The following is a 13,257-nucleotide window of genomic DNA, read 5'->3' on the forward strand; positions in this document are numbered from 1 at the left end:
CGCGAAATTACGCGATAATTAATTCCTCGCGTATATTTAGTAGGGATGGCAACGAATATTCGAACATTCGAATATTCATTCGATGAGTTGATATTCGAATATGAATTTAAGATTCGAATATTCGGTGTTTTCAGATTTCAGAAAAAGAAGTACTGTGATTAATAAATTTTGGAATTATCCCTGTTTAATTTACTATAGCGATCAATTTCGATCGCCTGATTTCTTTCACTACTTTCTTATCTTATAGATCTACTAAATTACATGTATTTTCTTTTGAGTAAGGTGTTAATGAATTGTACAAGAATGCCATATGTACTTTCATAGTTTTCTTAAGTTAAATACGATCGGATCTAGAAAAGAGAACAACAAAATGAAAACCTTCTTCGAAGGTCTAAAAAGTGAAGAGTATAAATACTTATCTAAATAAATTTAATTGATCATTAAATGAATGTCCGATATAGAATTAGTCTGTAATTAATATTGTAAAGGGCTCAATTTCAGAATAAATGTGTAAATTACTTGATTATCTCGGGTTGTACAAAATCCTGAGTTTTATATTCATTATCGGTAAATTAGTTAATTACCTGGGAAAATTGTCTATGGAAATATTTAATTATATTTTAAAAACAAGTATTGAAATCTGATCAGTATACCGTTACGACTATATCTTGCCTTTGGTAAGATGACTGGTTCCTCAGTTGGAACTACAAAATATACAAAAATTATACCATTCTACATTTAAATCAATTATTTATTTCAAACATTGACAAATATCAAATGTAATTTTATTGTACACCTACAAAAGTCTTCATACAATTTTACTTCCAAGATAAGTATACCTACGCTAAACCTTTCATGAAAGTAGGATGATGCATATTTAAAATACAACAGATTTTATTCATTTTATCGAATATTCAAATATATTCGAATACTTTCATTGAATATTCGAATATGAATTATTGACAAAATTGACATCCCTAATATTTAGGAATCTACAGTAGATAGCTCATTTCAACCATAAGTACAAAATTTACATGATTGATGATATGAACCATAATGTGCTCTGGTACACATATGACCAGGGCAGATTTAGTTTTTATGTCAGTGTTTCTGGCCCAGCCCTTAGCTATCTGTCCTGGACCTGTCCACTCATCATGCCATTTTGTGTTTAGCTTTGTCACAGCATTGCATGAAGTCATTTTTGAAGAAGCTATAATTGATGTTATTTTGATTAAGCTTCAAACATGTATGTACATATGTGACTTTTTAACTAGACTTCACATTTCCTGACTTTTTATTTCAATATTTTAGTTTAAATCCTATATAGTTCACTGATAAAATTCCTACTATCTATGTTGTAGATGCAAAGGGCTTTAAGAAACACTATAGAATCATCCACCATTGTGACTAAACTGACTGGAGATAGTAAGATTATTAACACTTCATTAAAGCATCTGAATTTAAAATGCATCTACACTATTATTTTTTTTAACCTTATTTCTGCTGTGCAGAGTAAAACACCAGTACATTTACCTCTATATATATTTTTTATAGCATACCAGGACATTTGCTCTGATGATCTTGTTCCTGGGGACATCATCTCCATCCCACGAAATGGCTGTATCATGCAGTGTGATGCAGTACTTCTGACTGGAAATTGTATAGTTAATGAGAGTATGCTCACAGGTAACTAATGTGAATTGGTTATTTATTTACTTTCAGACTGGAGAAAAAAACTAGATAAACAGGGCTCACTGTGTGTCACCTGTAGGTGAAACAAAATGTCATATCAACGAATGTTCATTAAGTACCAATAGATGTATATAAGCTAATTTCATCAATACAGTGTTTAAGTTACACATCTGACAATAACAGCATCCAAGGTAGTTATGTGCTTTTCTGGATGCTTGTGGAAGGTTCAGTCTAGGTAGAGATTATACTTACCCGTGGAGGTGGTCCTACTCTAAAATCTTTTACCATTACTTAGCCACTCATCTGAAAAATATAGGTCAGAGTCACAGCATTGGAAGAATGAATGATAGTTAGCATCCATAGGTGCACCACCCTTTGTTACAGAATTAGCTCCCCCTAATCTTTATTGATATGACTGTAGAGTTTTTGGAAAAATCCAGAAAAACTGAAAAGAGGTATTATAGTGTATATGAATTTGTGTCTTCATGATTTTAAAAGGTTTCATTATGTTACTTCATCTAATTAATAATTTTAATTTGCAGGAGAAAGTGTACCCGTAACTAAAACTCCACTTCCTAACCCTAAACTGTCAAAGTCTCAGGAGGATATCCTATTTAATCTGAAGGACCACTCAAAGCATGTTCTTTTCTGTGGTACACACATATTACAGACCAGGTTTTACGGTTCCCAGCAGGTCAGGGCCGTAGTCCTGAGGACAGGTAAATATCACAAATATCGACCTACCCATCAATTTTAAAGATACTTTCAGTAAATTTAAAAAATACATAATAACCTATAATAATTAGGTATTACATATTTTTATTTACTGAAAATACCTTTAAAATTTTGGATACACCGACTCCTGTAGTATTAAACAAGTTGTCTTCCTTATTTCAACTGCTTCTCTTCAAATTATACCAAACTTTTTCAATTGCAAAGAAATATTTGATCTTTAACAGTAATTTTACTTTTGTATAGCAGTGCTTTATTTCTTGTGTATAAGCTAATGATATTCGGGGTTTTTTTTGTAAAATTCCTGTGTATATTTATTGTGCTGATCTGATGAAGAGGTCCTTTGTATTTTGATATCAGGTTTTTCAACAGCCAAAGGAGAATTGGTGCGCTCCATCTTATATCCCAAACCTGTGGATTTTAAATTCAACAGAGACACATACATATTTGTGGCCATACTAGCAGGAATTGCTGGAATTGGATTTATTTACACAGTGGTGTTGATGGTACAGTATTATTATCAGGGCTAGAATAAAAAAATAATTGGGAATGAAGAAAATCAAATTAAGATGTATAATAGATGGTTGGATCCATATTTTAGACATTTTCAAAGGGTATTTATGTTTCACTCACTAGAGGAAATTTTTTTTTCAGAAAGTCATTAAAAGTTCAATTTGAAAATTGATTTTAATTAATGTTCCAGGTGCAAGAATCTGAACTCTTTGAAGATATCTTCCTTCGTTCTATGGATTTGATCACCATTGCTGTGCCTCCAGCCCTGCCAGCAGCCCTTACTATTGGGATTGTGTTTGCTCAGAGTCGCCTTAAGAAAAGTCAGATTTACTGCATCAGTCCACATAGTATCAACATCAGTGGAACCATCAATGTTGTATGCTTTGATAAGGTTTGATAATTTAAATTCTGCCACTCATTACTAATTTATAGGAGAGCAATCAAAAGCATGAATCTATCAAGAGTATATCCTTTCTCTGCAGATTCTTAGAGATGTTTGAGCTCAGAATAATTTAAGTAATTTACATGAGTATGTTTATTTCCAAAGAATATTAAAGATTTTCTTTGTTTAATTTTATTGTCATGATTACAGACAGGCACGCTGACAGAGGATGGACTAAACATGCAGAGTGTTGTCCCTGTACAAGATGGCGGGTAGGACAAATGTCAGAGTCAGAATTTTTTATTATCCATAGATATATGAAGTACTTTTTAGCAAGACCCAATTGGATTATCTGAACTCATTTAATAATAACTATAACTCACAAATCCTTTGATAAAGTCCATATTGTTATACTGGTATAATAATAGAATTTACAATTTGATTGAACCTTGAACTGTACATTTTGAGATCAAGCTGTAAATATCGCACAGTTTTACTGAGGAGGTTCATGATATAAAGCTCCTCCCAGCTAAACAGAGCCTTCTTCTGAATGCCATGGCAACCTGTCATTCTCTGACGATGATTGATGGGATCCTCAGTGGGGACCCATTGGACCTCATCATGTTTGAGGCCACCAACTGGGTATGTGATTAAAAAATAAGAAATCAATGAAAAGAAATTAAAAATGACAGTGTATTTCCTCAAGTATTTCTGCACTTTCTGAATTAGTGTTACCAACCATATACAGCTTTGCTTCAATTTTATACATATTTTAAGAATTAGCTATTTCCAGCCATATATAGGTGTAGCTTTGCTATTACTCTTAAAAGTATCTCAAGAATAAATTACATTTTTCCAAGTCAATTCTATGAAGAAAAGTTTATGGTGATTCTTCATTTTTTTGAGGAATATTTTATCTATTATGTGAATAGAGAAAAAAAAAGGTCATGACCTAAATTTTTAATTGACTAAAAAGGATCTAGAGGAGCCAGGAGAGGAGGAAGCGAGCAGATATGATATGATTGTCCCCACCATAGTCAGACCAAAGGGAGTTAATGTCAAGGACAACAAGGAACTCTTTGATGAACAGTTCAAGGTAAGATCTAATAGATGCTTCCCACCATAGTCAGACCAAAGGGAGTTAATGTCAAGGACAACAAGGAACTCTTTGATGAACAGTTCAAGGTAAGATCTAATAGATGCTCCCCATCATAGTCAGACCAAAGGGGGTTAATGTCAAGGACAACAAGGAACTTTTTGATGAACAGTTCAAGGTAAGATCTAATAGATGCTCCCCACCATAGTCAGACCAAAGGGAGTTAATGTCAAGGACAACAAGGAACTCTTTGATGAACAGTTCAAGGTAAGATCTAATAGATGCTCCCCATCATAGTCAGACCAAAGGGAGTTAATGTCAAGGACAACAAGGAACTCTTTGATGAACAGTTCAAGGTTAGATCTAATAGATGCTCCCCATCATAGTCAGACCAAAGGGAGTTAATGTCAAGGACGACAAGGAACTCTTTGATGAACAGTTCAAGGTAAGATCTAATAGATGCTCCCCACCATAGTCAGACCAAAGGGAGTTAATGTCAAGGACGACAAGGAACTCTTTGATGAACAGTTCAAGGTAAGATCTAATAGATGCTCCCCATTATAGTTAGACCAAAGGGAGTTAATTTTGGGGACAATAAAAAGCTTTTTGATGAATATTTCAAGGTACAATGATCCTATAGATGCTCCCCACTATAGTCTGTCTAAAGGGAGTTAACTCCTGGAACAACAAGAAGTTCTTTGATGAACAGTTCATGTAAGATCTTGTGGATTCTTATGCAACATAGACCAAAGGGAGTTAATTTTGAGGACAATAAAGAGCTCTTTATTGAACAATTCATGGCAAGTTTTCGTGTAGATTCTCCACACCATAGTCAATCAAAGTAAGATAATTCAAGGGAAAGCAAGAAAATTTTTAATGAATAGGTCACATTAAGTTTCTTACAGATTTTTCTCACCAGAGTCAGACCAAAGGGAGCTAAATCTGTAAATGACACCAAGATATTCAATGTACAGTATAAAGCAAGCTAGATTAAACAGGATATAGGATCTTACTACTGTGACAGAAGTCATAAAGGAGTTAAATCCAGAGACTGTTTGATGAACAGTTAAATTTATAATCTGATTAGAACAGTCATGGCCATGTTCACCTTGCTTAATCAGGCTACAAAGAATTGCTTTCCTTGAACATTAATTCTTTCAGAGTGAGGTCTTATATGAAGGCTTCAGGGGAATATTAGACTAAGCACAAAAGTTTATACAGGATTAATAGTTTAATAACATGCAAAATTAACTATATAAAGTAAAGTCATCTGACTTACTCTAAAAATGGATGCAATTTTTGAAAAATAAAAATAATGATAAAAATAAGTTTAAAATTTCATTTTTTTTAGCCAAAGTATGAAGAGATAGCCATCATGAGGCAGTTCACTTTTGCCTCCAGTCTGCAGAGAATGTCCGTCATAACACGTAAACTAGGAGCCCCAAACTTTGAACTCTATACAAAGGGGGCCCCCGAGATGATTGCCTCCCTATCTAAATCTGAGACAGGTAAAAATAAAATGTTGGATTGAAGGATGTTTCTTTGTCCTATCAGGCAGAACATTTAATTTACATCACAATTTTATTTTCAGTACCAAGCAATTTTCACAAGGTCTTAATCAATTACACAAAACATGGTTACAGAGTTCTTGCCCTTGCATACAGATCTCTTCCAACAAAATTGAAGTATGCAAAATTACAGAGAATTCAGAGGTATGTACTCCAACAGATGTCAGCAAAACATTCTTAGACTTAAAATCCTTATTCTTTTATAGCTATTTTATGTTAATATATATACTGAGGCTTTTATTCACTTGGTTAATTATTGTTTTGTGATTGCAAAATCTCAGAGAGCAAGTGGAGAGAAACCTGACTTTCCTGGGATTCTTGGTGCTTGAGAACCGACTGAAGCCAGAAACAACCCCTATAATACACAAACTTCTAGATGCAGACATTAGGACCGTCATGGTCACAGGTACCTAGCACCAAGAATTCTCCTCAAACTAAAAGCAGAAATTTGTGTGTGTTTTTTTAATATCATTGTACTAAAAGAACCTTTCTTGTTTTTTAGTTATTTGCAAAATTAAATGATGAATCGTAAGTAATTTTTATACTACTAATATGAATCAAAGTTTATTTTTGCCTTTTTCAGGTGACAACATGTTGACAGCCTTGAGTGTGGCCCGAGAATGTGGAATGGTCAATGAAAATCAGAAAATCATCTTGGTCCAAGCATTTCCTGGGACGCCAGGTAAAAATGACCCCTGGCTGGAGTACATGTACACTGAAGATCCAGAGGATCGTGTACATGAAAAGTCTACCGTGAGTGCTTTGTTACTTTTACTTTTGTAAAATCACCTGTATAGTGTGCCTCTTATAGTACAAACAATGTATAGCTCATCCCTGAAAGTTTCTTGAAAAATGTCCAGAAAAAAAAAATTCTCTATGTGTTGCAAATACCCAAATTTATTTTCAGAAAAATCTGCAGATCTGTTTTTCAGTTAAATTCTCTATAGTATTACAAAGTTGGAAAATGAGTGATGTGGCCCTGGTCATCTTACTTAAATAGCCTGTTGTAGACTGAAGTAATGTACATGTACTTATTTTAGGTAGATGTATTTCAATTTTCGCACTTATGTTTGGGGTGTAATTTGAGTGCATTCGTCAGATATTGGATGAAATCAAAACTGTTTACATGTCAGATATAGTGGATATCACTATACTGTGATCTACATTTTACATTTGTGCCTTACTCTCATGATTATAGGGCTATCATGTGTTTATTACACACTAAAAGTATACAAAACAAAGAAAAACTGGAAACCAACACCTGAAGCTTGAAAATGCTTGGGAGATTCCCACATGCGGATACTGAACAATATTTAACAGTGTCTGTATCCAAAGTTGTGAACTTAAAGACATAAAACCGATCACCAACACTGTGGCAGAATGGAGCAGTAGATTTTTTTTTTGTCTACTGCTGCATTGTCACCAAATGTTAGTGATCTGTTTTATGTCTTTAAGTTTACAACACTAGAGTATATCAGTTGATGATTTTGTTTGAATAATTAAGCAGTGACTGAAAGAAGCTCCACTTTAGAAATCTTCTGGAATATAGGTTGTACTGTATGTAATAAATGTATAAAAATGCAGGTGCTCAAGGTTTTCTTTACCAACAGGAGACAAGATTGGCCATGCCTGATGGGGATTTCACCGATTCTTACTTTCACTTTGCTATGGATGGAAAATCATGGGCTATTGTCAGAAATCACTTTCCATTACTACTGCAAAAAGTAAGTCATCCATTGATTTGTCTCCATATTGATTTCTTTTTTTTTTCTAGCATGCCGTAAAACTTGTTTAGTACTAATAGGAATTAAGCAAATTTTCAATACTTCCCTGAACATATACAGTAGTCATTATAAATTATATTAATTACTTGAAGAAAAACAAGTCTATTGCAAATTTGCTATATATTTTAACGAATTAATAATATGGATATAATGAAGTGGATAAAGCAAAGTAAATTCACAGGTCCCTTGGACTGAGTTTTATTGTATTTCTGTTCAAGAAAGTTTTCTAGGGACATATTAATTTTGATAACTATATTCCAGCAACTTTTTCTTAAATAAATTCAAATGACAATAACCATGTATATGTATGTTGAATGCTTGAGAATGTGCCTTAATTAGATCTGCACTAGAGGTACAGTGTTTGCCAGAATGTCACCTGACCAGAAATCCCAGCTTATTGAAGTACTCCAGGAACTAGGGTAGCTTTTCTTTTTTGATTCACAGAGTTTTAAAAATAAATCATTTGACATTATGAATGCTATAAAATACTTGATATTGTGCTCATTGTCAACTCATTGCTAACTTTTCTTCCATGCTTCTCTCTTGGTGTGTATGGACAGGTACTTTGTGGGTATGTGTGGAGACGGGGCTAATGACTGTGGAGCCCTGAAGACAGCTCATGCTGGTATCTCACTCTCAGAAGCAGAGGCATCTGTAGCTTCTCCATTCACATCTAAACAACCTAATATTGAATGTGTCCCCACACTCATCAGGTAAGCTCAGGAAAAACCAACCAAACACTGCCCTAAATAATGATCACATCCAAACAGCCTAATATTGAATGTGTCCCCACACTCATCAGGTAAGCTCAGGAAAACCAGCCAAACACTGCTCTAAATAATGATCAAATCTAAACAGCCTAATATTGAATGTGTCCCCACACTCATTACGTAAGCTCAGGAAAACCAGCCAAACACTGCCCTAAATAATGATAACATCCAAACAACCTGATATTGAATGTGTCCCTACACTCATCAGGTAAGCTCAGGAAAACCAGCTAAACACTATCCTAAATAATGATCACATCTAAACAGCCTAATATTGAATGTGTCCCCACACTCATCAGGTAAGCTCAGGAAAACCAACCAAACACTGTCCTTAATATTGATCACATCTGAACAGCCTAATATTGAATGTGTCCCCACACTCATTAGGTAAGCTCAACAAAACCAACCAAACACTGTCCTAAATAATGATCATATCTAAACAGCCTTATATTGATTGTGTGGGCACCTTCAACTTGTAAGCACAAGAAAATCAACCTAACATTGTCCTTAATAATGAGCACATCTAAACAGCCTAATATTGAATGTGTCCCCACACTCATCAGGTAAGCTCAGGAAAACCAACCAAACACTGCCCTTAATATTGATCAAATCTAAACAGCCTAATATTGAATGTGTCCCCACACTCATCAGGAAAGCTCAAGGAAACCAACCAAACACTGTCTTAAATAATGATCATATCTAAACAGCCTTATATTGAATGTGTGGGCACCTTCATCTTGTAAGCACAAGAAAATCAACCAAACACTCTCCTAAATGATGAAAAGTAAAAAAAAAAAAACTTAATATTGGATGTTTCCTAACACTCATTTGGTAAGCTCAAGAAAACCAACCAAACACTCTCCTAAATGATGACATATCTAAATGCCTGATATTGGATGTGTCCCAACACTCTTAGGGTAAGCTCAAGAAAATCTGCCAAACACTGTCCTTAATAATGATCATATCCAAACAGCGTAATACTGAATGCATCCCCAAACTCATCAAATAAGTAAAAACAAAAACAAAAAAACAACCAAATGTTGTCCTAAATATTGTTCATATTTAAGTAGTCTAATATTGGATGCATCCAAAAACTCAACAGGAAAGCTCAAGAAAACAAACAAACACACCTAAATATTGATCATATCTAAACAACTTAATACTGAATGTGTTAACACCCATTGATTAATATAAAGAAAACCAGCCAAACACAGTCCTTAACAATGATCATATCTAAACAACCTAATACTGAATGGTCTATATATAGACTCATCTGGTTATCTCAAGAAAACCATGCAAGCAACATCATATCTAAATGCTGTATGATATTCATCTGCAAGCCAAAGAAAAGGTAGGATAAAGCTTAAATCAGAACTTATGAATTGGGATACGTGTGTCTCTTAATTTTCAAAGCATTCTGTGCAGAGCTCAAGGTCATATATAATGTTAGTTAAGATAGATGATATGTCTTTCAGTTCTTAAAGTGATATGTGATAACTTGAATACTTGCCTACCTATCATTTCATATTCACTACTGAAGTGAAGCATGGTTGAAGAAAGTGTTGCATTTATGAACTTTAGGATTACTGCCAGGAAAATAGGTTGAAAATGAGATATTCATATGCTCTTTCATAGTTTTAAATGATGCAAGAATTCAGCCACTTTTTATCCAACATTTCAGTTTATTATGACAAGATGTATGGGGAAGGTTAAAAAAACTAATTCTTTAAATTTTTCTGTCACTTTTTCAAAGATTAAGATTTAAGCATTAATATATTGCAGAACCTCGCAGGACATCACCATTAATTTTTCCTTAGCTCTTTCTTACACAGCCATTATACATTTTTAAATTCTTTGAATTTTTCAATAGCCACATTGCATGTTTAATTTTCTAAGCACAAAACATCACTCATAACTGGTCAGCAATATAAATCTACCATTCTCACAATTTTATGTCTTAAAGTTTTTTGAAAAATATTTGTTGCTGATGTTATGTTTCTCTTTTAGACAGGGAAGAGGAGCCCTGGTGACATCGTTTGGGATTTTTAAGTATATGGCCTGTTACAGTTTGACCCAGTTTGTCTCTGTGTTAATTCTCTATTGGGTGAGTTTGCTTTATATGACTATATATCATGTCAATGGCTCAAAGAAATGTAACTATGTTTTACTCATTACTCATCAGTGTATGTTTACTGATCTGAACATATTTGATACCTAATGAAACAAAATTAACAAGGGTACTGCAAAGGAGAGCATCCCCTTGCAAAAGAGCACACTGATCTCAATATAAATTACAACTTGCGTAACTTCCTTTATGCACAAACCCACTCACCCACACATTAACATTACTATATCCCCTCCAACTTCATTGTGAGTAGATAAAAAAAGAGCGTACTTATAACTTGCAAAATTTTGCTCTCCTAGACAAAGTTTTGGAGAGTTTACGTTAAATCCCCAGCATTGACATCACAAATTCAAGTTTTTGAAGCAGATCTATTTCATGGTATTTCTTAGCTACCCTGTCCCGCCTGGACCAATAATGCAGGGATGATGCACTAACAATTATGTTTCTAGTTTTGCATCTTGCCTAAAGCATTAAGAAGTTATTTGAAAATTACAAGGCATCTGCTATTTCCCAATTTAACTAAACTTTCTGGATCAAATTAAAATGAATAACCAATGCAACTAAGTTATAGGAATCTTGGTTCAGGTGCTTTATTTATGTAGATCTGTCTGAAGACATTTTTGATAAATTGAACTACATGTACCATCCTAAACTTCTATATCACTATTAACATACATTTTAAAATTTATACATATATATGTTTTACTGCAAGGAAATTCATTACTGGAAATATTTAAGGTCTTCCGTTCCAACGGAAGACCTTCTACTGATTCTGATGGTTAAGATTATTAGGGTCTTCCGAGCTTCCTTCGGAAGACCCTACTGTTATTCTACTGTTTCTTATTATTATTTTATTTTTTTTTTCCCGCCGATTTTCAGCAGGCGATTTCTCGGAGACCTTTTGTCCGATTGCTATGAAATTTTCAGGGTAGATACAATGTATTATTGCCTAAAAACGGTTTTTTCAAATTTTTGATATATACCCCCGTTCATGAGTTATTGCCCTTCAATCGATATTTGGAGGGTCTCTTGTCCAGTAGAATTCTCAACAACGACACATGATATTTGCATGAAAACTGGAGAACTTGTAACTAATACATTGCAGATGCGCAGAACATTAAAATTGTAGGCTAATTTTTTTAAGTTCGGAAGCTATGTGACGGCAAGTTTTAAGAATTATTTTTCCATGAAATTTTGCTGCTTTTTGTTTAATAACTTTTAAACTGATAAAAATTTGGTAAGACATATAGAATAAAAGTTGTGTGTAATTACGAGAGCTTTCAGATAACATCAAGAAAAAGGGGCTAGCCCCTATATTCAGGGGACAGCAGGTCATAAAAGTATTTTTTGGATAGCTAAAAATATTAAAATATTATGAAAAAGTTTGAATGACATAATTTCTAACATATTAAATCTTGTCATGTGGTATAAAGAGAAACAAGCTCCGTGCTATATTTTATTCTATTTTATATAATAATTATTCGAGAATCGTACAGGAACAAGTTGTCTACAAACCAGCCACGCCTTTTAGGGCAACGTAACACATGCTTGTACGGTTTTAGATAGTTGTTGTGTTTTAAATAAATTGTTTTGATTCGATTTCTCTGTTTTCTGTTATTTAAATCGTTTATAAATGCAAGTTATTTACACAAGTAAAGGTAAATCAACATTTACAAATGCATCCGTATAGAAAGAGTCTTAATCGGGGCCTCTCGTTTGTAACCTGGATGTAAACAATCACGAGCGGCATTGTGGGAAGAAGACACTAAAGACCCGATATACGAAAAACGTGATTTGATCTGATGCTTTGTTGGCAAATATTTAAAAAAAAAAGTGTAGTTTAGTATAGCATAATGCTTCATAATCAAAAATTTTTAAAAATAAATCATGTCTAACACTCAATCTGATTATTTTATTTTTTGAAAAAATCATCAGGTCGAATATCAGGTCTTTAGTATATCAAGTCTTTAGTACGTCCCCGGAAGTAGCCATGCAAGTCGGAATTGCACACAGAAAATGAGAAGAAAATATGTGAAGTTGACAGTTGCACATTTTCTTAACGTACCAGCCGTATGTAGACATGCAGGTTTAATCCAGATCTTCGAAGCATATAAAATCCTTGGTTGCGTACAGGGAGCATTAGTTTTAAAGGGATATATATATTCTTGCGCAAATTGTTTACGAGGAAATTCTGACGATCACATTAACAGCGATGAACAGTCTTGTGTCGGAGTTTTCTGTGATAAATGTAGCGAGTGATGAAAGAGTTCACGGTGACATTTTAATATATGATTGGCGTGCACCATGGAAATGAAGGTTAGAATTTTTCTTATCTAAAATTTAACAGCTGCTTACAGCACTGATGTTTACATGTATATGCCAGCAAATGTATAAATGTACGCACAAACACTGATGTATGTTATCTATTTTATGGTTCAGTCTCTGTCTGTTATCCCTGACATGACATTGTCAAATCCCCATTGCTTTACCTTATATTTAAATGCACGAGAGCATGTAATTTCACCAAGACTTATTTTTTTTTAATTGAAACAAAAAAATGCAAAAATTCAACAATACACTATCTAACATACTACATGT

At 33.8% G+C, this 13,257-nt stretch overlaps 1 protein-coding gene across 1 annotated transcript in view; it reads left to right on the plus strand.

The window, feature by feature from the left end:
- Nucleotides 1–13,257, plus strand: part of LOC133197666 (polyamine-transporting ATPase 13A3-like) — a 48,763-nt gene that overhangs the window by 9,417 nt on the left and 26,089 nt on the right. The window contains exons 10-26 of the mRNA XM_061333795.1: nt 1,362–1,425; nt 1,555–1,686; nt 2,235–2,411; nt 2,785–2,930; nt 3,128–3,328; nt 3,530–3,591; nt 3,811–3,961; nt 4,296–4,376; nt 4,650–4,682; nt 5,767–5,923; nt 6,007–6,127; nt 6,265–6,389; nt 6,567–6,736; nt 7,594–7,707; nt 8,107–8,186; nt 8,328–8,480; nt 10,542–10,638. Of these exons, the coding sequence (XP_061189779.1) occupies nt 1,362–1,425; nt 1,555–1,686; nt 2,235–2,411; nt 2,785–2,930; nt 3,128–3,328; nt 3,530–3,591; nt 3,811–3,961; nt 4,296–4,376; nt 4,650–4,682; nt 5,767–5,923; nt 6,007–6,127; nt 6,265–6,389; nt 6,567–6,736; nt 7,594–7,707; nt 8,107–8,186; nt 8,328–8,480; nt 10,542–10,638 (2,064 nt within the window). The remainder of the gene's footprint in view (nt 1–1,361; nt 1,426–1,554; nt 1,687–2,234; nt 2,412–2,784; nt 2,931–3,127; nt 3,329–3,529; nt 3,592–3,810; nt 3,962–4,295; nt 4,377–4,649; nt 4,683–5,766; nt 5,924–6,006; nt 6,128–6,264; nt 6,390–6,566; nt 6,737–7,593; nt 7,708–8,106; nt 8,187–8,327; nt 8,481–10,541; nt 10,639–13,257) is intronic.

Source organism: Saccostrea echinata, unplaced genomic scaffold (assembly GCF_033153115.1).
Source record: "Saccostrea echinata isolate AGI-Se365-2 ecotype Australia unplaced genomic scaffold, CSIRO_AGI_Sech_v1 ptg000030l, whole genome shotgun sequence".
Taxonomy (NCBI): domain Eukaryota; kingdom Metazoa; phylum Mollusca; class Bivalvia; order Ostreida; family Ostreidae; genus Saccostrea; species Saccostrea echinata.